The sequence below is a fragment of the Taeniopygia guttata genome, chromosome 2 (genome assembly GCF_048771995.1).
Source record: "Taeniopygia guttata chromosome 2, bTaeGut7.mat, whole genome shotgun sequence".
In the NCBI taxonomy this organism is placed as follows: Eukaryota; Metazoa; Chordata; class Aves; order Passeriformes; family Estrildidae; genus Taeniopygia; species Taeniopygia guttata.
The window spans coordinates 70730939-70754069 of NC_133026.1; the positions used below are offsets into that span (position 1 = coordinate 70730939).

A 23131-nucleotide genomic window follows, 5' to 3' on the forward strand; every position below is an offset into this window, starting at 1 on the left:
GACTAGCATTGGTAATAATAGCATCAACACATTCTGCTGCTCAAGTTGTTTAATAGATAATTGATGCACACTGTTAAACCTGCATTATACAAAATTAGTGTTAATTAGTTAAAGACAATACTGTTAACAGTAAAAGCCATTAACAACGCTATGTTACCGTGGTTATGGAATTTTACAGAAAAGCAGAAAGGATGTCAAGAGTAATCGCCCAAATTGCATTTCCTCAAACTTTATCAGTCTTGCTTGTTCTTTTTTCCCTGGGAGATCTCAGCTGCACTACACCCTCAATGCACACCTCAAGAGTTGAGAGAAGAGAGAGACAGTCCTATTGATCTGCACCCACCTTTCTGTCAGTCTTAAAGCTGCCCCTGCTCCATGCTTATTAATTTGACAGTAACTTTCCATAACTTAGAATCCGTATCACAATATGTAGAGAATTGTAAATGCTGTGCTGCAGTTTCCCAGTTTTGTCAAGAAGATACTCAAATCTGGCCAGTAAAGAAGGTGGCCACTGAATATTTCTTACACAGCCAAATACTACTACCAAAAATGCAGCTGCCTGCTCATTTTAACCTCTAAAAGCTTTCTTGTTCTAGATATGTGATGCTGTTGCACACCACAGACTTCAGCAAAAGCTTGCTGACACGGTATGTTGGTTTGTGTGGGTTCAGGACAGTAGAACAAATATTACAGAGATCCTTCACTAGAAGACCAAGTGTGCCCTGGTCTTTAAGGCTACTGTGAACTTCTAGAGCGAGTAGACAAAAAGCCTTCCACCAAGTCGAGCTTTTGCAGAACTTCTCTCTGCTGCCACTACAACTTCTTTCTGCAGGGATAAAGAGCAAAGGTGAGCAAAATGCAACTGCAGGTGTATGGCTGCTGTAAGCTTCCCTTGTGGATTTTGACCATCTCATTAGTGTTATCTAGAAATGTGATGAGAAATGAGAGAGCAGCCCACCTCATAACCCATCTCATTAGCGTCTAGAAATGTAATGGGAAATGAGAGAGCAGCCCACCTCATCAGAGTAGCAGTTAAGAAAATAGTTTGGCAAAACAGACTCTTTCATTTGGGGAACTGGAGCAAGCTGGAACCAAATGACATGAGTCTCTTGCCCACATAAACTGCTTCTCAGGGCTAAGATCAATAGGGATGAAGGGGGAGTGTGGACTAGATGGTGCTATAGCAACAGAAAGCAACTGCTAGGAGAATGGCCTCACTTGCACTTAGCTGTGCCTGTGTTTCAGGTATTGTTGGATTATGTTCCCTAATCTAGCTGAGAAGAGTTTCCAAGTGTTTCTCCATTGCATGTTTTAACACAAGAACTCAAACGCCATTTGTTGAAGACCTCTTCAGCCTGGTACTGAGGCTTCCTCTGTGCTCACATGGAGAACCCCACTCCCCATGGAGGTGGTGTTAAGAGTGAGCAGAACATTGGAACTCAGCTGAACAAGCACGCAGTAACCTACCAGCTGAAAAAAAGGCTCCTTAGTGCATCATACAAAGGTAGCAATTGGTATTTGGTAAAAAAATGGGCATCTGAGGGAGGCAAAGAGAAACAGGTACACAAATGCATCCTAAATCAGTCAGGTAGGAACTGGACCTCTATGCTGAGAAACACGTGACATATGAGTGATGTTCACTGCAGGTGATAGCCAGGACAGCAAGCCTGTAAAGACTAAATGAGAGGGATGGTTTTGGGTGCCTGGTTTGCTTCACAGCTAAACATCCACTTTGTGTACAGGTTGGTGTGAAGCCTGGAGGCACCTATGTTGCATTTCCCATGAAACTTTTCAGCATACTCCTAAGCAGTTTAGAATTCAGGCTGCTTTAAAGTGATTCAAATTTTTTAATTCAGGTGCCAAAATTTTGGCAATTCCATAGCTCATCAATCTATAAAATGGGTTTAATTATTGGTTCAAAGAATAATTTAATTAACTTTGTAAAGAACTTAAGATTTGAAAATGTGTAAGATACATGTGAGGTGTTAGCTAGTATATGCAAGTGTGGTAAAAGGATGGTATGAATCAATCAGCCACAGTAAATTTTCTCACCCTTCTTTCAGATTTCACAGTGGTAACAGAACTCCCAAATCTTGATAGTTTCTGTAAAATAACACTGCTGGTTATAATGCTGCTAGATTTTTTTTAAGTAGGACTTTTTAGTTTCTCTCAGTAGATTGTTTTGTGGTTACTTACCTCAGGAGAAATCAGGACATATTGTGCCTAAAGAAGAAAAAAAAAAAAAAAAAAAGAGGAAATAAAAAGTCAGTGAAAGAGAGTAGAAGACCAATATGATTACCCTGGATTACCCTGGCTCCTATATAGCAAAGTAATTTAGGAACACAGAGGAGGAGCCTGAGAGTTTTGCAGAGATTCAGAAACCTGAGAAAACCTTTTATTTTCTGGAATGAAGGCAGAACACACTTGGTATTTGTACTGGATGTAAATAATTAGTTGTCATTCTAAACTTATGTCCAGAATTCACTTGCATGTATTCTTACCCAGTCCTCAGGACAAGGAGATGTCCATGATGTGCAGTGGTCTGTCACATTCCCTGAGGATGCCTGTCTTCCACTGAAAATATAAACACGGCCAGCAGCCCCACCAGACAGGATTGAGGTGACACCGTTAGTTCGCAGTGGGGATGCCACAATAATTTCATCTGCACATATTACAAAGAGGATGTAACACAGCAGAAGTGAATTAATGGTAGACCAAAACAGGAGAGCTGGCATTTACATCCTCTAGATACCATAATTCCTATTAATGATGACAACTAAAATGTTTCAATTTCTGATTGAGCTGCTTGGGATTTTAGAGGGGCTTCCTTGTAAGGCACAGTGGAATACTGGTACAATTCAATAGAGAAAGCGGACTGTGTTTAGCACGTGTATATGTAGGAGGAAATTTCCTGTTGCCAAAAGTCAAACACTTCACTTCTGGTCTAGATTCATCAAGCTTTACCTAGCCCATCGCTATCCAGATCACTTAGGTATATGTCTCCTCCAAAATGAGAAAACCTCCTGTCCCCACCGAATGCACTGAGCAGAGAAGGCTTGGTGCTGTTTGACAGGTCGTATACCAGAGCCAGTCCAGCTTGATGCAGCACTGAGGACACAAATAAAATCCTAGACGGGATGTCTGGAAAAAAATAACCCGAAAACAGATGTTGAGCATCAGACATAGGAACTCAGGTTTAATACTTACAATTATAGATAATACTGGCATTACATAAAATGGACAAAATTAATATAATTATCAAATAACTTCAACAATTATATGGGATTAACACTAATTAGCACAGAAAAAAGTAATCTTTTAGTCATAATACCGGGGAGAAATGCATTCAAGTCCAACTTCTGCAGTTTGACATCCTCAATTCCTTACTGTCTACTGCCACAGTGAGGACAAAATACTGTGTTATTTCAATTCTGAGAACTATTCAGTCTACTAGAATATCACTGTTACATAAATAATGCAAAGTGGCAATGCTGTGAAGCCCATGTTAAGGAAGGAAGACCCACTGAAGTTGAGGCACAGTAAAGAGGACCCTACATACAAGGCATATACAGGTGATTACAGTGACTTCTATTTTTTTTTTTTTTTTAATTACGTGGAAATTTAAAGGTCCCTTTTCCCTTAAACATTGTATCTCTACTCAAGTCATGCAGAAACAAGCATCCTAAAGCAGAAATGGTCCGCAATTTTCAGGACATACCTGCCGTAGGTGCACCCACCACCAAAACTTTCTTTGTGTTCCCGGCCACAGACAGCACACCACTGGCCAGAGACAAACCCATTCTGCCCATCTCCTGTTAGATTTTTAAAACACCTATGTAATTTCTACAGAATATCACTTCAAATTATTCATAAGGTCCCACACTAAAGAAGCAGCCCTACCTTGTCTCCAGTTATCTCAAACCAGCACTCTGTACTTGGTGGGTTATACCCGTACACCTTCCCAACACTCTGTCTGACATCCAGCAAGAGGGGATTGCAGCTTGAATTACAATGCAAAACAAATTTGTATATAACAACATATTATTGTACATGTTCCCTCCTTTACTGTGGAATAATAGTGCCTGACAAGTTCTAGAAATCTACTTTAGTAATTCTTATAATTGTTCTAACTAATTACACAATACTTAGAGTGCAGACTTGGTCTGTCTATCCACTTTTTTATCATTCAATACATCTTTGTGTTTAATTTGCTTTTAAAAATGCTATCGCAAAGTAAGAGCCATCCATATGGTTATTTAAGGCACACTTACACATCAGGATTTTTGAGACCTCTCTCCTCCCTCCCCACAGAAACCTAAGAAATTCTTAGGTGTCTTTAAATAACAAAGACCTGCCCTAGAGAGGGTCTAAAAATCCTTGTCTTCATAATGAAGGGTAAAGACATAAAAATATTAATTTAATAAAAATATTCTAAGCAGAACAAAAAGGAAGATTTCAATAAAGCTAGAATTTTAATCTATTGCAAATCTTAAACCTTGCAGAAGTAGAGCAGAGGGGAGAAGACAGCAAGCTGTCACATGCAACACACCTAGAACAAGCCTTCCATGTAGGGCTACCAATCAGCAGTAATGTCACATTCTCCAGCTGGCAGCTGGCAAGTGAAAATCCAAACCAAGCATAGTTTTCCTCCCCCTGCACCATCCAGTTGGCATCCTGTACTGACAGAAGTCCTGAGAGACCAGAAAAAATATGAGTTAAATCTTGGTATGCTCTGGCATTGAAAAACCTATTTGCAATCCTCCACTGATTCATCCTATAACAAGTTTCTCTGTAAAAAAGTTACACTGTCCATGGCATGGCATCAGTAGTTGTTGACTTTGCTTGCTCACCTTGCAGCTCTAGTGGCTGGTGAAAGCTTTCATTAGACACAGCCTGTTTCTCAGTCCTTCCAACAGCTACATGAAGTACATGAAAGTTACCACTCGAGCCTGCCCTAAACTACTTACTGTTTATCAGAACTTGTAATTCTTTAAGGGTGCTGTGTGGGAGAGCTTCAGATCATTCTGGCTATAATTAAATAACTCATTCTGTGCTTTGGTTTTATGAAAATGTTAGTTAGCAGTGTTTGGAAACACATGTTCTTGTGGTTTCTAATTTTACATGAATTAGAATAATCTGCAGCAGTAAAGTATTATTGTAAATCTCAATTACATAATTGTGACAAAGCTGGCCAAGCTTTATTATTTAGTTCCATATATGACATTTCCTCCCTCATTCGCTAGAAACCTTATCACCTGTACTCATTCAGTTGTAGCATTCCTCTGTAGTCACGTGAAGGAACGTACAGAATGGGATAAAGATTCATTTGTTGAGGTTCATTTTCAATTTTCCAAGAAAGAGCAGTGAGCCTACCCTGAACTCACAATAGATAGTTGAATCCATTGCTTTAGCAAGGTTTCCAACCCAGTTTCCCACAATTGGTCTTGCATCCAAGCTGGGACATTGTAGTCTGAATGGACAGAAAACCAGTCAACTGGTAGAGATTTTCCCTCTGACAAGAGCAGAGAAACATGTGCTGTTCTCTGAATGTCTGCAACAAGTGGAGTGCCTTCAGGCATCAATTTTTTGACTCATCCTGTTGGACACTTTATTATAAATTATTTAGACAAGGCAAAAAGATGCTCTTTTGTGAAGCTGGCAGAAACAGGAGATTGCAGGTCTCATTCAGAGGCACCCAGGCAGGCTGGAGCAACAGGCTAACAGGAACTTCACAAAATGCAGTGAGGACAAATGCAAAGCTTGACCCTGGGAAAGGAGATGTCCTTGCACAGATACAGCTGGGGACAGACTGGCTGAGGAGCTGCTGTGAGGAAAAGGCCCTGGAGATCCTGGTGGGCAGAGAGTTGAGTGTGAGGCTCTGCCAGCAGACAGCCAACAGTGCCTCAGACTATGTAAGCAGGAGCATGGCAAAGAGACTGAGAGAAGTGATTGCTCCCTAGATCACACCTATAATATGTTGTTCCATAATAGGAAAGATGTTGACAAACTGAAGCAAGTTTAGTAGGGATGCTCCATGCTTTCTGTGCCTATAAGGTCACTATGCATGGTGGGAAGACGATAGACAATGAACATAAACTGAAACAAGAAAGGTTCATACTGGCTGTAACAAGAGTTTCTTTCCCTATGAGGACTGCCAAGAAGTAGAACAATTGCCCAGAGCGTCTCTGCAATTTCTACCACTGGAGATTTTAAATGCAGTTGGACAAAGCCCTAAGCAATTTGGTCTGGCTTCACAGCTTGAGTAGGAGGGACACCCTCTGAGATCGCTTTAAACCTGAATTATGCCATGATTAATAAGGAACAAATAACCAGTCACATAAAGTATGGGAGGGTTAATTTACTCAGCAAATATTACCTTGGTGATTCCTGTTGATATTAGAGTGAAATGCAACTACAAATCCTCTCTGCTTCCCACCACCAGGTGCATATGGAGAGCCCACAACCAGATCAGCATTTCCATTCCCATCAACATCAGCTGCCAGAAGGGACCAACCAAGATTACAGTAGGAATACTGCAATAAACAGTTAGTTTAAGCCTGAAATAGATCTGAAACCATCAATTCTGTAGCAAAATAGAGCAACTTAATTCTAAAGAGCTAAATTTGCTTTTGACCAAATTACCCTCCCACTCCCTGGTTTAAATTTTGTTTTCTTAGTGTCTTAGTTTGGTTTGGGTCGGGGTTTTTTGGTGGTTTTTTTTTTTGTTGTTGTTTTGAGGGCTATGCACCCTTCTAGTCACCCTGCTGCCTTCTTACACTGGGGTATAAATGTCTTTCCCAAATACAACCAATCTAACCAAGCACTTTCTTGCTCCATCCCCATCAGTCTAAATTTCCTTGCAATGGTAAGTTGAATTTTAACATTCTTTTTTTAAGCCCATAAGTTCTTTCCCCCTTTATCTCACCTCCTGCCTGTGTAGCCCTGTGTTATCCTGGCTAACAGGGATAAACAGATAAACAGGACATTACATTATCAATATACCTGACAAGTTATGGTAACGTTTGGCTGAGGTGCCAAGCCTCTTCCCTCAGTTCCAAAGTAGACATACACAGCACCCTAAACAGCAAAAAAAGAAAATAAGGCATGAAAGCATGTCAGTAACAAATATTAAATGCAAGGTCAATCACAAGGAGTGGAACAAATAGTTCTGAAAGGGCTATTCATACAACTTCATTTTCCCTCTCAGAGCTTTCCCATAATACTTTCTTTCCCACCCCAAATCTAAGAATATCCATGGGTAATGGGTACTGCTGTAACCAAGCAACAAAGTAGAGAAGTACATTTTCATCATACTGTGTGTAAGGAACAAGGGCAGTATAGTGTATACTTAAACTCATAATACACATCTTCAGATGGCTCAAATTTTGACAATTATTATTTAATGCAATAGCAAACAGTGCCAGGCACAACAGATGCATACAATTTTCCAAGTAGTGAGTCTAAATAAAAGCAACTTAAATTGTTATTTAGACAGCTAAATTAGTACCTAAAATTCTGAAGAGTTTTAAGCTTAATGGATATAGTTTAAATGGAAACATTTTGTCTCTCAGTTTGCATGGCCTAAAAATACTCAGGGACCATTATATGGGCTTATCTGGTAAGCTGCAAGTCATTAAGCCTCTGTAATTTGTTTATTTTAGCAAGTGGGTCTGTGTTTATATCACATTTTAGATATCAATTTTTGGCCTTGTGACAGTGTATGACAAAATTCATTGGTCCATGAGGTCCATTCCAGACTCTCTGTTCCTAAACAAAAAGGGTACATTTGTATTTCATGGACGGCCCCTTATATTTCCAGCATGCCAGTGCTGCAAAGTTGCAATCTGGTTTGGATTTCTAGTGTGCAAAAAGGCCACTAAAAGAGAAATACAGGTAGCTGTCATTGCTCTAGTCAAAGTTCCCACAAAGGTTCTAAACTTCTGTTTAAATTACGTCACCTTGAACAACAACAGAATTTCTCTTTTTCATTTAAATGTTAAAAAAAAAATGTATCAATAAAATCATTCCATTTGGAGAGTTTAAAAAACAACAAAGACATGTTTGTAACTTACTTTGTACGTAAGAAACTGAGATCCCACAGAAGGTGCTCCAATTGCCAGATCTGGCACTCCATCCTCATTGAAGTCCAGGACTGCCAAGGCAGAACCAAATCTTCCTGAAGGCTAAAAGAAAAGGGATTGCTCTCATGTTTTCCAGTCAAAACCATGAAAACCAAATGTACGTTTGCAGAACTGGAAACAGATGACAGAAGTCTATCCCAATAATTCTTTATCTTCTAAGTAATAACCCCCATGACAACACACTAATTCAAAGTCATCTGTGTTGAAATTAAGGACAAATGAATATAATATGAATATGGTGCTGCTTTGCTATTTCCTCTTCTGATTCCAGTGCACCATTGGTATCAAGTTTATGGTCTTTCCTGTTGACAGCATTATGACCGGGAACCACTAAAACACTGGGAACCACTAAAACACAGTGACCACTAAAGACAGAAGCTGTTACTGCACAGTTTATAACCACAGAAACAAATTAAAAGGAAATATATCTTATTATTTTGCATCTTATTATTTTTATTGTCTTTATTATCTTCTTTATGAATAAAGGTATTTTCTACAGAGCATCATATTTAACACCCAGAAGTGTAATTTGCTCTTACTTATTGGTTACAAACTAGCCACCATCATGTATACTCAGAGTTTTCTCTTTCTTTTTTCAATACTCTTACTACGGACAAAATTATTTAGGGCAAGGTTAACAAATCAAAAATTTTAGATTAAAAAGGACAGGAAACAGAATATTTTCTTAAATGCAGGGACAACAATTAACTATACTGTGACTTACAGAGACACAACCTGAATTTTATTTAAAGGGCACTTTGTGGTCTAATACTCACTTATCTGGCACAGTAATGGAAGTGAACCTACAGATCACCATCACTTCAATTGGGACTTTAATAATGATTATTTTTCTTGAAAAGCATATGACATCATATGACATCAGGAGGAGTGTTTCAGGAATAATACTCATAAACATTAATGATACCATTGCTCATTCAGAATTCACCATTTTCCAGGCAAAAAAAAAAAAAAAAAAAGGACAAATTTTTGTCTTGACCCCTTACCTGATGACCCTGTAGTACTTGGTCAGCTTTTCGATCCAGATCCATGTCCTCTGGTGGCAAACCTGACTGGCTGCCATACACCACATATACCCTTCCTATCTGAACATGGCCCATGGTGCTGTACCCTGGTGCTCCAGCCACCAGATCATCATATCCATCCTGGTTTAGGTCAGCTGAGATCAGTGACCTGTCAGCAAGGATGTCAACAAAACCAGCATTAATTTCCAGACTACCAAACATTAGTGGAAAAAAACCCCATAATTCAGATAACCAGGACCTATGTTTTCCCATATTGTTTTGTAAAGATTGATACAGCATTTTTTGTATTATATATTTATTTGTGTTTTCTTGAATTAAGTAAAACCAGAAGAATCATCTTCTATCAATGCATCTGAGATCTGTAGGAACTGCTTTTTACTGACGTTAAGCACCTGAGAGCAAGGAGCATGAAAAAGGGCTGCTTGCATATGACAAAGAATAGCAAAAAAAGAAGAGATTAAATATCTTTTAAACTGAACATCTGATTTAATAGATGGACTTAACAGGAGATAAGCAAAAGGATCACAGGTCTCAGTAACATGCTGTAGTTTAGAGAAGGAGCATGGAAAGAACTAACTACTGTCAATTTAGCCAGTGTGAAGTAAACTCAAAAATTAAATCATCATTTTGAGACAGAATAAGGGAAGTTAGATAAGTAGCAATGCAAATTTGTTTTATTTCTCTTCCTTGTTGCTGGTCAAGGTAGAACCTCATTGGCAAGGAGAGAGTATATGCCTCTCTCTGTCCTGAATCTATCTTTGAACTCCCTAGTAGTCTAGAGTATTTCCAAGAAGTTTTGCTAGACATCATCAGACAGATGATTAATTTTGCACAAACATCATTCAACAACCAAAAAAGGGTAACAGCGATTTTTTACTGTTCAGAACTAGAGACAATGTTAGTTCTAATATTGGTTCCTTCCATTCTGAGCTTGATCAACATCTGAAAGAAAAATCTTATGCATTAAATTGATGTTTTGGACATACAATATAAGCCATTCCATCAGATTTGTACCACTAATTGAGTTGCACTGTAACCTTTGAAGAGTATCCAAAGGACCAACAATAATATTTTGGTAGATATTCAAAATTTTCAGAAATTAAGAGGAAAGTGGGATGAAAAAAGTTACCTACCATCCAAGCCTTGCATAGGGTGAAGTCAGAAAATATGAAGCTGCTGGCTTGGACACATGCTTAGAAGATTTCTGATGTGTAGCTCCTAATGCTCTCCAGACATTGGTTTTTAAAGCATGGTTTATCACGCCGAGGAATTTCTGAAGTAAAAATAATAAATGGACACAATAGTGGTTTAAACACAGGTTGAAACTCAAGAAATATTGGGAGACCTCAAAAATCAAGTCACCCATAGTGGAAATCACTACATGGATTTAAGAGGAGTCTGACTCAGAACATAAGCACCATTTTAGAAAGACAAAAATCTGTAAGCTCTAAAGGGAGCACTACTAATCATTCACTAGTAAGCTTTGCTGGGAGTTCTTAACCCATCATGTGTCTATAAAATGTAAATAATAAATATATATTTTGTCATTTTTGGCATTGCAGGATGTATTCTAACTTCACTATACAATGAGTAAAGTTTAAAAATTGAATATTTATGATGTACATATATATAGATTAACAATGGTACTGGAATGTCCATGAAGTCAGAGACCATCCAGAGACCCTGCTCCATCATGCAGCATTTCAGATAGAAACAAAAACAATATAGAGATGAATTTTACCTGACACATCTGTTACTTCTCACTTACTGTTGCCCAAGGCTGTATGTGAACTCCTCTCTCTGTATAGTTTATATTCTTCTCAAGTGTTTCTGTAAGCAAAGAAGTTGTATTCTTGTGATGTTCATGTTTTGATTGTTTGTTTCTGCTAAAATAAAGAAGGCAGTGGTAAGAATTAATATAACTGAAATAATGACTTGAGATAAAAGACACTCTTAAGTTCTGCACAGTGCCTTTATACAAAACTTAGTTATTCATACTAAAAGAATTTCAAATTCATACACAAAAAGATTACCCAAAATATCTCTAATTTTAAGTGGCTGACTGTCCACATCAGCAGAAGACCCTCCTTTCATCGCTGAAGCTTTAAACCATCAGAGCTATACTTACACGGGGTTGTCCTTGTGCGCCTTTGTGCAGTTTATGAACAGAGGGTTCTCAGGCAAGTAGCAGTCACTACAAAAAAATACAGAGAATGCATTTTAAAGATTTTACTGCAATGGAAATGAAACTAAAAATACAACTTTTATCCTTACTGATTACTCTGCTAAAAGTCATCAGTTTCTCAAGAAAATCAAAATCAGAGCATCATCATAACCCTTAGAAACCCCTATGATGTTTATTTGATGACCTTGAGCCGATTCTGTATGAATAGCACGTCTTTATAGAGCTCTTGAAGGAAACATTGTAGCATGCATGTATATGAATCTAAAGCACTTTTAATCAAAGTGTTACAAAGAACATAGCAGATTGTTTCATTTGGTATTTCAAGCAAAATTTCCCAAAATAGCAACAGTGGTATTTTCTATGTAAATGGATGGATTGATTACCACTGTTGGTCTTCTAAAGAAGAAAGGTTTTATTTGTAAGAGAGCTATACAAGGTTAAACTTCTATAATGATAGAAGAAATTGTGAGCTTAAACACTAGAATATATATTCCTACTCTTTCTAAACTGATTTGCCTTTAGAGTCTGAAGGTAATACCTGACATTTTCTCAATAGGGACATCTTTGTTGGATGATGGCAGCAGCCAAAATGTGCAGACTCAGATTGCCAGTCCAGGCAGAACCTCAGGGCATGCCTATGCAACATTTAAGCAAACCCTTGAGTATGTCTTAAAGAATGCCCCAAATTTTCCCTGGTGTCACCTAGGCATGCCAGAGGCACACTAGGGCAAAGGAGTGAGAACACATAAAAAATACAAATGTAAGGCCTACATAATCCTGTGCACCCAGGTAAAAGGCAGACATGGAAATCCCCTTGTCCAAGTGAGCATATAAAGCTCAGCACTTATTCTAGGAAAGATCATGCCTTAAGAAGAACACTTAAGTGGGTGTCAGCACTTGACTACCGCATTTCATAGTTCAGGACACACACTATACCTGGTTCCATTCTCTAGCATATGGCTCGTCAGCTCAAAAATGTTGTTGGTCCAGAATGCCATGTCATCCACTCCCCCAAGGAAATATTCGTGGAACTTCTCCACCAGAAATGGAGATTTACTAGCAAATGGTGGAAAAAGCTAAAGGACAGGCAACATATTCAGTAAGAAGGATCACATAATCTCCATTATAATTTTTATAAAGAAAGCCGAAAACCAACCTTGCCAACAAGAAGCCTTTCTCCATGCCTGAAAAAAAAAAAAAATCAGAAATGAAACTTGCTTAATTTAATGCTTAATAGTTTAAATAGTTCTTTTCAAAAGTCCTATATGGTAAATATTATGTAAGGCATTACATTTCCATGTTGATAATTAATATATTTTTAAAGTTGTAATGTAAAACAATATAAACTTTTTTGCCCTTGATTTTGAAGGATTCACAATTTTTGTAAATGTTGCATCACTATTGGTAATTAACTGAAATACAGGATACAGCTAAGCTGTTCAGGATATTCAAAAGCAGACACTGCCAGATATCCAAATTCTTCTATGAATTATTCTTGGACTTTAAGGGATCTACATAAAGTGTAGATAAGGCATGTATCTAGAGACTCCTTCAGTGCATGATAATTATACTGCTAACTCACCACAGTGAAATGGTACTTGAAGACACAGCTGTTCTCAAATAAATAGGCATAAATACGTTAAATGTATAAATGCATTAAATAGCCAAGATTCACCATCCGTGATGCAATAATTTAGCAGTCATTATGTAGTCTAAATTTGAATCCTAGTCATTAAAAAATTCAGATGTTCTGTGATTTTGGGGTCTAGGAGGGAGTCTTCGTTGCGTAAGGCGTTTCAAATATGATTATCATATTTCTCCTACATATGTTTCACTTACAAAAGCTCAGGCAGAGATATTCAACTTACAGTTCAAAAAACAGCAGATGAGTACATTCAACAATTGTGCTTTCAGTTATGACCTCTTTTCCATAAAATTCCTTATAGATAGCAGCTAGGTCTTTGACAGGTACATACCTAAAAACAAAAAGAATGTATTACGACAATAGATGGTTCACATCACGTGATAAAATATTGCAGTTATTGTAATATCAACAGCCTATAAAATATTCCAGATTTCAAAAGACTACATAAGGTCATGAAAATCTACAAATACCAGGATTGCACATGCAACTGTGAGGGAAAAAAAAGTGGATATTGAAGTCTTCTGCTCATTTTTATGCTTTTAAAACTGAATTCAACATCCTCAACTTCCCAAACTTTAAATATATCTCACTGAGATTGCCACTTAACTGAGTTATTTAATTAGCTGCTGGGACATTCCAGCAAAAGGTTTTCACTTAGTTATTTTACATAAACTATTTATAACTTAAGACATAAATAATTTAATATTTTTTGCTGTGTTCCTATACATAAAACTCTTTTCTGTCCTTCCAGTTTTTATGTCAGGTATGCATATAAGGAATACCAAACACATAACATTTAGAAGAGTTGCAAGGGGTTTTTTTGAAAGAAAAATAAAGGACAGCATTTAAAAAAAAACCCAGATTAATACAGAATTACGTGATATTATATGTAATTTTCTTAAATATGATTATACAAAAAACCCCCTATTAAATATGAAAGAAAGCAACCTCATTATCTTACCAACTCCATGCCAGGTAACTGAAGTCCAGCTCAAACTGACTCACTACATCTCCTCCTGAGGATGAAAGAATGAAAAAAACCCCACACAGCCCAAACAACAAGACCTGTTAAGTATCTGTCATGGATAACAGTGTGCATGAAGCTATGTATGGCTCTTCTATATGCATTTATATGGCAGATCTTCCAGCTATATATTTAGAATACACAAATGGTTCACCTGAAAGTATGCTGCACATTTCATACCTCCGGAGAATAATGTACAATTTAAAATCACAGTAGTGACTCCATCCATATCTTAGTATCCTTTGGTCTGCATTTTGGCTTTAATCCAAATGTCCAAATGCCTTATGACATCTCCTGAAACCTGAGGACAGGTACAGCAGGGCTTTGCAAGCCATGGAGGAGGGCAAGAATACTGTGTCCATATGCCATCCTTAACTCCTGCATTGCGCAGGACAAGAGCCAGAATCAACCACCATAGATACAAGGATCTATGACTGGCAAACAGAAACATTACCAAAATCTCCAACACTGTGAGCTTCTGCATATGAACCATGAAAATCAATCTGGAGAAAGAGAAAAACAAAAGAACTGCCTGTTTCTTTTCATATGAGCAGAAACAAACTCTTCAAGCAACACTAATGTTTACAGGTCCCAAACCTGACCAACTTCACTCTTATGAAGTTTGTGACATTGTATCTCTCCAAAAATCTTCCAGAAACAGGGCTCCAGCTTTTCTCTTTCCTCCCCACCACAGTCCAAAGAAAAACTATGCATTCTAATAAGTCCAGATGTATGAATAAATAAAATAATACAGGCTTACTTCTCCCATGGCCTTTAGAAATCCTTGGTCGATGCCCAGGCTATGCCAGCTAACATCTGCCACCATATGTGAAGCAATTCCAAACAGGAAAGCCACCAGCTTCTCTGTAGCCTACACAACAACAATCCACTTGTCCATCATTTTATTCCTGTCTTTAAGAAAATGTTAGCATTTTCTGTATATGCATTAAAGAAGGATGCAGTTGAGAAGCTCTTATAGTCCAAGAGTTTATCAGGACAAAGTGATGACCGCTCATTGCTTGATGCTGTGGTCAACTTTTGTAACTTGAGAAGCTTTAAGCAGTTTATACAGTCAAAGGCCATAGAATAACATGGTTCATGTGAGGGTAATTTGCATACTTCAAGTTAAATGTGTACCAAACTGTTTTTCTGGACCAAGGATAAACCAGTTCCACTTCCAAGGACTGAACTCCCTCTGCCACCATGGTTGTTGTGTAGGCAGAAGAGGAGAGAAATACATTCCTCTGCATGCTCACTTTTGACAAATTGTTTTTCATTTCCTCCTACATAGCTTACAGACCATTAACAAGAGCAAATCCAGACTTGTGAAATTCAAGATTTCACAAGTAAGAAATCTAAAAGGTGTCTGATTTTCAAATGGCAAATCCTGAACCAGATCTCAGAGGAATGCATGGCCACCAATGATATTTAGAAGTTTGGACCTCTGAAATGTATCACAATAACCAGACCACAGTGGAAATAACTGACAGACTTTATATGGAAACTCTAAGTTTTTTGTATGGTAAAGATTAAAACAAGATTTCAAGTGTTACGATATAAACAGAAACTTTGATATAAAAATGTTGGGTTTTTTCTACACCTCACAAATGATGAAAGTACAGCTAGTGAAGGTGAAGACAACAGTTGAAAACAAAGTCAACCAAACAAAAGTTAATCAATTTTCTTACTTCTTCCCAAGGCTGAGGATAATTCCTTCTAATGTAGTCAATACTTGCTTTGAGAAATGGTGACCAGTGAGTGTCTTCAGACACATCATGGAACATTCCTATTGCAATAAAATTATATCAGTACTTGATTTATTCTTTGGGAAAAAATGAAATCGAAAAAAAAAAGAAAAAGAAAGAGTTTTTCTCCATTAAAAACCCCACAGACTTTTGTTCAATTTCATGTCAGACAGATGATAACATTTTGCACTCCAGCTTATGAAAAGAGCCAAAAGATACTTACCTTTATCTGATTTATACTAACAAAACAGATACTAGATTTACCTTCTATGATTTTGGTTTGAAGCATCTGAAAATTTTGTGCCTGCTCCTTTTCTCTGTGGCTATGAGTAGGTACAGTACAATGAAAAGCTACCTGCCAAGCACAGAGTATAAAGAGAGCTGACAGAGAACTAGTTGACTAAATTAATGCATCCACTTCTATGGCAGAAAAGCTGCAGAGAATGGCAGCCAGCTCAAAATGTCATGTTTTCTGGCAGGTATCAGTTTCCACAGGGCAGAGGTGAGCTATGTCCTCATTATCACCCCAATAATTTTCAACAGAAAGGCAAAGTAGCCAAGATACATTCAGTGTAGGAGGGGGGAAAAGGGAGGGAAGCAGGAAAAAATAGGTTTCATTTAGAAGAATCAATTACTACTCCCACCTGATTTTAGGCAGAAAGATTGTGTAGGATCTCACAGTGACCTTGCCTAAAAATTTCTGTGTACCTATATAAAACTAAGTGCAAAGGGATGTTGACATAAAGAGATCAAGCAGCACACGTCAAATTCTCTAAGGGGGAAGAAGGTAGGCAGGAGATTGTTCAGAGCATCATTACTCTTGGAGGAAGAATGTGTGTATGTTGACACAACAATGTGAAACTGCACAATGTTAGGGGAGATTAAACATAGAGAGAGCAGACCTTGGGGGATAATTCAATTACCTTTTGGCCTCATGACATTTTACAGTGCAGCTAAACTACATAAAGGAAGGATGGTACTTGCTTAGCAAAATCACAGTAGCCTTCTACATCCAAGTTTGTCTCCTGCCCAAAGAGGCAGTCTGGATGACTTTGTTCTTGATCTTGTCACACTCAGTTAAAATCGCTCAGGTCTGAAGAGGTACCTGTTTCTTCCATACTGACTACGGAAACTGCTGACAAGAGGTCCAACTCTACAAAGGCAAGATGGACTCCAATGCTAGTGAAGGAATGAGGATTGGATACTGCAGATAGAGAAGCTCTGGCCTGGTATAAGACAGGTCAAAAGAGTTAGAAGGGAAAAACAAGGTAGATAGATATAACCAAGCTGAATTAGAAACTGAAACAAATCTTAGGGAACCATCAGTAATGAAAACTAGGGAAGCAAGACTGAGGTTTGGGACAAGAAGTTGGCAGAGCCAGGCAGAAAACCGAAACAACTGACCTGATGAGTGACAGAAGACAAAACCAGTATTAAATGCCAGAACAGAGAGCTGATTTGGATGTGAGCTGAGCACATCAGGATATGAACCAAGCAGCCTGGAGTTGGCATAATCAACAGGCAGCATCAACAACCTCTGAGAAAAATGAGAACTTTGGCTGCAACTGTGTGATTTGGCTCTAAACCAAAGATCCTAACTACCCCTCAAATTTCATGGAATTTGCATGGCCCACTAAAATAAGCTGCTTCTAATATTTTAAACTTCCACTAATATCTCAACAGTATTGAAGCCAATAAGGCCACATATCCTCACACAAAGTACTTACCACTGCCGTGTCTCTGGTATCTGCCTAAACACCCTAATAGCTTGTAGCTGGAGGGTAGGAAATTTATCCCATTTGCTAACTGCTCACTATCCAGATTTACCCTTTCAGTAGCAAATATCCTACAGCAAGGCCTAGCTGGCTGTTTTATAGCTCTAATGTTGCTGAAAAAGCTGATTGTGATCAAGAGCTGACCTTTCAAAGCTGAAAAATCAGGGGACCACTTGCAAGTCAAGACATTTTTACAGCTATTGCAAGAGGGTGCTAATTTTGTACTGCAGTCTTTTGATCTGCAAGCAGCAAAATTAAGACTGACATTAATTTCTAACAAGAAGAGTAAAAGGCAAAAGACTGCACTCTGGGGAAAAAAAGGCTTTAAATCGGGATGTTATTAACACTTGCCCACCCACCCCCAGCAAGTCCTACAATATTTCATTGCTGTCTGAATTTTATATTGTCCTATCCTCTTTTGACTGATCTGATAGAAACTAATAATATTTAACACAGAAATAGCTTTAGGCCATCCCTAAGATTTATTAAAAAAACATAATTTTGTACTTTCTGTACTCAGTAATCTGACCTAATTTACTCAAACAGCATCCTTCTAGCAAATTGTCTGACCCATTAAATAGTTAAATTTACCCAAGAGTTACTTATTAAAACATTTTTAAATGTGTTATTTCATTATAAAGTTCTACGTAAAGGCTCTAAAAAAATGGTGGATAGTTTTTGCAGGAAAGCATTTTTGGCTACACTTAATTTCTTACAATGTAACCATTTTCAACCCACTAAATTCTGTAGGATTTCCACATAAAAATGTAATTGTTTTAACATTGGACTTATAAACTTCTCTTACCACGTTTGCAGATTAGAGGATAAAAGGCATCAGGATAAATGCTTCCAGCCTGAAAAGCATCTTGGTGATTTAGTAATAACTGGGGAAAGGATTGGGGGGAAAGGAATCAGAATTCTATTGCACAGAACAAACTACATTTTACTGTCAACATCAAAGATACATTCTAAATAGCCAGCAATATACAATTAGTGTCTTGGTGCACAAAATCTTGCTGTTATTTTGCTGTTATTAGTTTTATTAAATCTGCTTTCCCAAAGTCCTCTACTTATTCTTTTAATACAACTGCTCACATAGAATATGACTAAAGAAGATACGAAAACATGCAAGAAGCCACACAAAGAATATATATACACACATTGGTATAATTGCTATATTTCTGTAATAATATTCCAAAAGAGTCAAATTATTTTGAATAACAAAAAAGGTAAAAATACAGTCTAGGCACAATATTGACACACACATTACTGAGAATAATAAAGAAAGGCAAGAAGACAGAAAGAAAAACATTCAGAAGAAATGTGTACAAAATTAAGAAATAATATGCTTCCTACCTGTCTATAATTAACACTCCCTTCATGCTTAATGAAAAATTCCAGAGCTCTATGTGCTGAAAAACAATATAATGAAGTGTTGATTTATAGGTACTGTGTCCAGGCCCACGTTTTGTTAGAATCACTACCACAACCAGAAGACACCACATTTTCATATATAAACTAAGCACCATGTGTATGAAACACCATTTCTCACAGAACTGTATATCTGTGAGAGGGTGTGTTTTCTCATCTAGCGAGTTAATAAGGAAGTGCTCTTTCTGTGGCACATCTTCAGTCTCTCTTTAATCCCTAGCTCCCAAGTTGGCCAACCAAGCTGAAATCACAGGGAAATGAACTCCCCATGTCCAGAAATGAGCCACAGCAGTGAACTGACAGGACCACACCCACTACATAAAAAGTGTGGACCATAAAGTTTTAGTGTACTGTACTCAAGCTTCATTGTTGCCCTTAACAGTGAAAAAGGTATGTTGGGAATCAATGTGGGTGTTTAACAGTTTGATTAATTTTTAATATACATGAAAAGTAACAAAAATCTAAAGGTAAATCAGCAAGGTAAATAACACTACTTATTAACTGAATTGAGAGATATTCTTACTGCCAAAATCTTTATTTAGCTGGCATAACAAGTGAATGAAATCAAATTACATCCTTTTCTTTAATGAGGTCTCCTAATTAATATTAGATCCCAGGAATAATCTATCACCATTATTCTAAAAATACTCAACATTTCCTCTAAAGATATTTTCAAAGATTAATTTGTTTCTTACCAAATAAATCACATCACAAAAAAAGCCCCAAAAAACCAAACAACAAAACAAACAAACAAAAAACTCCCCCCACCAAATCCAAAACAATCCATTACTAATATGGAATAAGATCTAGACAAAACTGTGGGGGTTTGAATGATCTTTCACTTTGAATTTTACCCAATAATCTAAATCATCCTTATACAAGTAAGATACCTTAAAGACTAGCCTTGCACCAGAAGAGAAACAGCAACAAAATAGTAAGTAATACTCTAAAATTTTAAGGCTCAGACATTTCTACACACATCTCTGATTCCAGTGTGGGAGAGACTCAGTTTGGCAGTTTGCTTTTTCTGCTTCACACCTCCCCTGCATTTCTCTCACTACTCAAGTGGGCCCAGGCTCTACAATTCCACCTTCATAAGGAATTTTATGCCAGATCCCCACGGTCCCTCAGAGCCTCACAAGTCTGACAGGAACCCCCAGGGTGAAGAGCTTCCCCACTTGGACCTGCCTCCAGGCACGGCCATGCAAGCAGGACACAGCACAGGACACTGCCTATTCAGAATGCTGATCGTGTTCAGTGTGCTTGGCAGAGCTTTTCACCATTCTAAAAGTACATTCAAACTCTGTCCAGGATTTCTTTGGTGCTGGCTTTGAGTGACAGGAATTCCTTTCTATGGTTTGTTGTTTGGGATTTTGTTCAGTTCTTTTTGTTTTGTACCCAGCATTTGAATTTTGGAAATATTTTCATCTTATCATCATAGACTTTTATGTGAACAACAATAAGAGCACTTATTTTAGCAGCATCAGAGCTGATCACAGTTTAATGTAATTTTCCGACACATGGACGAAATTTCTTGTAAACTATAACCCAATGGTTCAGTGTATGCACAACTCCTCAGACAGCCAAGATCTTTATATTACATAAACACAAGTTTTCTGCAACATCTTCTATTGATTAAAAATAAATAAATAAAAAAACTACTGCTTTGGGACAGATCTGTAAGCATTTCTTTGCAGATTTTTTTTTTTCCTAACACACTCTATTCTGGCAAATCTGTTATTTCAAGTCCTCAGAAGCTCATGCTCAGTAATTAGAGCCCTGAGCTTGCAGAGTTGTGTGCACTTGCCTAACCTCAGGCAGCATGACTTCTCCTACAGATTATTATCGGTTTCTCAACACATTGTTAGGAAAAGCAAATTGTTCCAGGATGCTGACAGTGGGTACACTCAGTAAGGGAATACACTCCAGTCTCAAACACCATGAATAATCACTTTACATTGTTTCAAAGTTGCATGTATTGTATGCAGTACTTAAAGTCTGAGAAAATTACCTGAATAAAGGCAACATCCTACATTTTACCATCTGTTTGAGCAATAGATTTAGAAACAAAACCAGAAGAACAAACAACTTAAACTGACAATTATTATGAGTAACTCAGAATAACCTCACATTGCTCATGTTTGTGCTCACAAAACAGCGGAAAAAAACAGATTTTAAAAATAGCACAGGCAAACAAGAAATTCAAAACAGAAGTATTTCTCCATTTTGATGTTCACTCAGTTCTCTCCTTCATTCTCTACAAATCTAGGCTGTTCTGGCTACAGAGAGCAACCTACCAGAAAGAGACACAGAAAATTTTTATGATGTTAGTTACAGACAGAAACACATTACAGATTTTACCTACTTGTGCAGGTATGGCATAATCAATATAGAGTGATTTAAAAACAGAGTTTCCACAAAGGACTTATGCTATTCTTTAATTTAAATACAACAATCTCACAAATTGTCTAAAGTATTCCTTTTCTTTCTCCAAACCAAACTCTGTCTGTGTACGACTCACAGACAAAAACATTCCAGTTACATAATGCCTGTGCCTTAGGGAATGGAAAAATACACAACCCAAGTCAATTCAAGCATTTTACTTACAAAACCAGTAAAATTTCATACTCCAAAATCAAACTGCTCATCTATCCTGTTATTCATATTTTTAAAATTATGTAAACTGCTCATTACTTTAACATAATTTCCTCCCTCTGCTTTCCAGCTGAATCTGAATTTACTTCTCTTCACAAGAAATTCAAAACACAAGAAAATCCATTTTGAACTTGTCTTACCTATTTCAACATGTGTTGAAATTCCACACGGGATACATCCTTGACAGAAATGGTAGAGTATAATCAGCGAGACAGACCAAATCTTCAGACCAACCATGATGCTGGCTCCAACTGTGGTTTTCAGAAGCTTGAAGCAGTAGCACTGCGACCTTTGAAATGTAGGTTACGGAGCATGCCTTTTCTTTCACACATATTGCTGACACAGCAAGCAAACAACTGCCAAATTTGAAAGGCTATTTTATACCAATGCTTTCTTTTACTACAAATAAAATGATGTATATTAAAAAAGAAATAAACTGTGGGTATTCTCCCCACCTGAATTCTGTAATATGTCTGGGATTTGAGAAGTGTAATCAATGCATCACTGCACAGCAGCAGTGAGACTTCTGTTAAATCCAACAACATGGCAAAGAGTATCCTCTCAGAGTTTGTCCAGCTCATGGTGTTCTTTACTTACAGCAACTACATCCCATTTCACAAAATAAATTAACTCCAATTGCCAAAGAACTATCAATAGGAAAACACTAGCTCCTGATTGCAGGTGGTACAAATTCATAACTTTGGTGTGCTGATAGGATATTGCGCACTTAAGTCTGAGTCTTATGGTCAGTATTGAAAGCCCAGCTGATATGTGAGAGACTCATGGACGTACTCCTGCCAAGTGTACTGCTATGACGCTGCAGAGGCTGGACACCCTGCATTTCCCAGCCACCCTTCATGCATGTGGCACAGCCACACCAGTCCCACCAGTCCCCAGCGAGATGGTGACACTGGGCAGGGCTTCGCATGGCCCTTGTGCCAGAGACTCACCAGCTGTCATGGTACCCAGTAGCCCCACGGTCTCCCGTCAGGCGGTGCTCCTGTAGTTAAGCACAAGTTAGCCTGGAGAAGAGAAGACTGAGAGCCCTGAGACCTTATCACAGTCTGCAATTTCCTCAGGAAGGGAAGAGGAGGGGCAGACACTGATCTCTGCGGTGATCGGTGACAGGACCCGAGGGAATGGCATGAAGCTGTGTCACTGGTGGTTTGGGTTGGGTATTAGAGGAAGGTTCTTCACCCAGAGGGTACTTTGGCACTGGAACAGGCTCCCCAAGGAAGCGGTCAGACCACCAAGCCTGACAGACTTCAAGAAGCATTTGGACAACGCCCTCAGGCACATGGTTTGACACCTGGCGTGTGCTGTGCAGGGCCAGGAGTTGGACTTGGATGAACCCTGTGCGTTCCTTCCAACACAGGATACCCTGTGACTTTAGGCTCCCGCGACTCTAGGCCTCCTCTCTCCCCACGAAGCGGGGGTCTCGAAGGGGCTCCGCGAAGCAGAAGCCCCTCCCTCCCCCAGCCCTCCCC

General features: G+C 38.2%; 1 protein-coding gene across 9 annotated transcripts in view; it reads right to left on the bottom strand.

The window, feature by feature from the left end:
* The window catches only part of GPLD1 (glycosylphosphatidylinositol specific phospholipase D1), a 29812-nt gene extending 6730 nt beyond the window's left edge, over positions 1 to 23082 (bottom strand). Inside the window, exons 1-25 of one of the 9 annotated variants that reach the window (XM_041714225.2) lie at positions 21785 to 23082; positions 18915 to 18970; positions 18364 to 18442; positions 15727 to 15824; positions 14799 to 14909; positions 14493 to 14541; positions 13976 to 14030; positions 13238 to 13345; positions 12526 to 12553; positions 12306 to 12445; positions 11313 to 11378; positions 10953 to 11067; positions 10318 to 10457; positions 9146 to 9332; positions 8073 to 8183; positions 7003 to 7077; positions 6377 to 6533; positions 4550 to 4691; positions 3901 to 4000; positions 3719 to 3812; positions 2965 to 3141; positions 2502 to 2662; positions 2197 to 2223; positions 2053 to 2103; positions 32 to 826 (exon numbers count right to left, since the gene is read on the bottom strand). In XM_041714225.2, the coding sequence (XP_041570159.2) occupies positions 749 to 826; positions 2053 to 2103; positions 2197 to 2223; positions 2502 to 2662; positions 2965 to 3141; positions 3719 to 3812; positions 3901 to 4000; positions 4550 to 4691; positions 6377 to 6533; positions 7003 to 7077; positions 8073 to 8183; positions 9146 to 9332; positions 10318 to 10457; positions 10953 to 11067; positions 11313 to 11378; positions 12306 to 12445; positions 12526 to 12553; positions 13238 to 13345; positions 13976 to 14030; positions 14493 to 14541; positions 14799 to 14909; positions 15727 to 15824; positions 18364 to 18442; positions 18915 to 18970; positions 21785 to 21881 (2502 nt within the window). In that variant the 5' untranslated portion in view covers positions 21882 to 23082 and the 3' untranslated portion in view covers positions 32 to 748. Of the gene's footprint in view, positions 1 to 31; positions 827 to 2052; positions 2104 to 2196; positions 2224 to 2501; positions 2663 to 2964; positions 3142 to 3718; positions 3813 to 3900; positions 4001 to 4549; positions 4692 to 6376; positions 6534 to 7002; positions 7078 to 8072; positions 8184 to 9145; positions 9333 to 10317; positions 10458 to 10952; positions 11071 to 11312; positions 11379 to 12305; positions 12446 to 12525; positions 12554 to 13237; positions 13346 to 13975; positions 14031 to 14492; positions 14542 to 14798; positions 14910 to 15726; positions 15825 to 18363; positions 18443 to 18914; positions 18971 to 21354; positions 21754 to 21784 lie in introns of those variants that run through there. The other 8 variants (XM_041714224.2, XM_072924191.1, XM_041714226.2 and 5 more) reach the window with 8 other exon arrangements.
* Between the last annotated feature and the right edge of the window lie 49 nt (positions 23083 to 23131).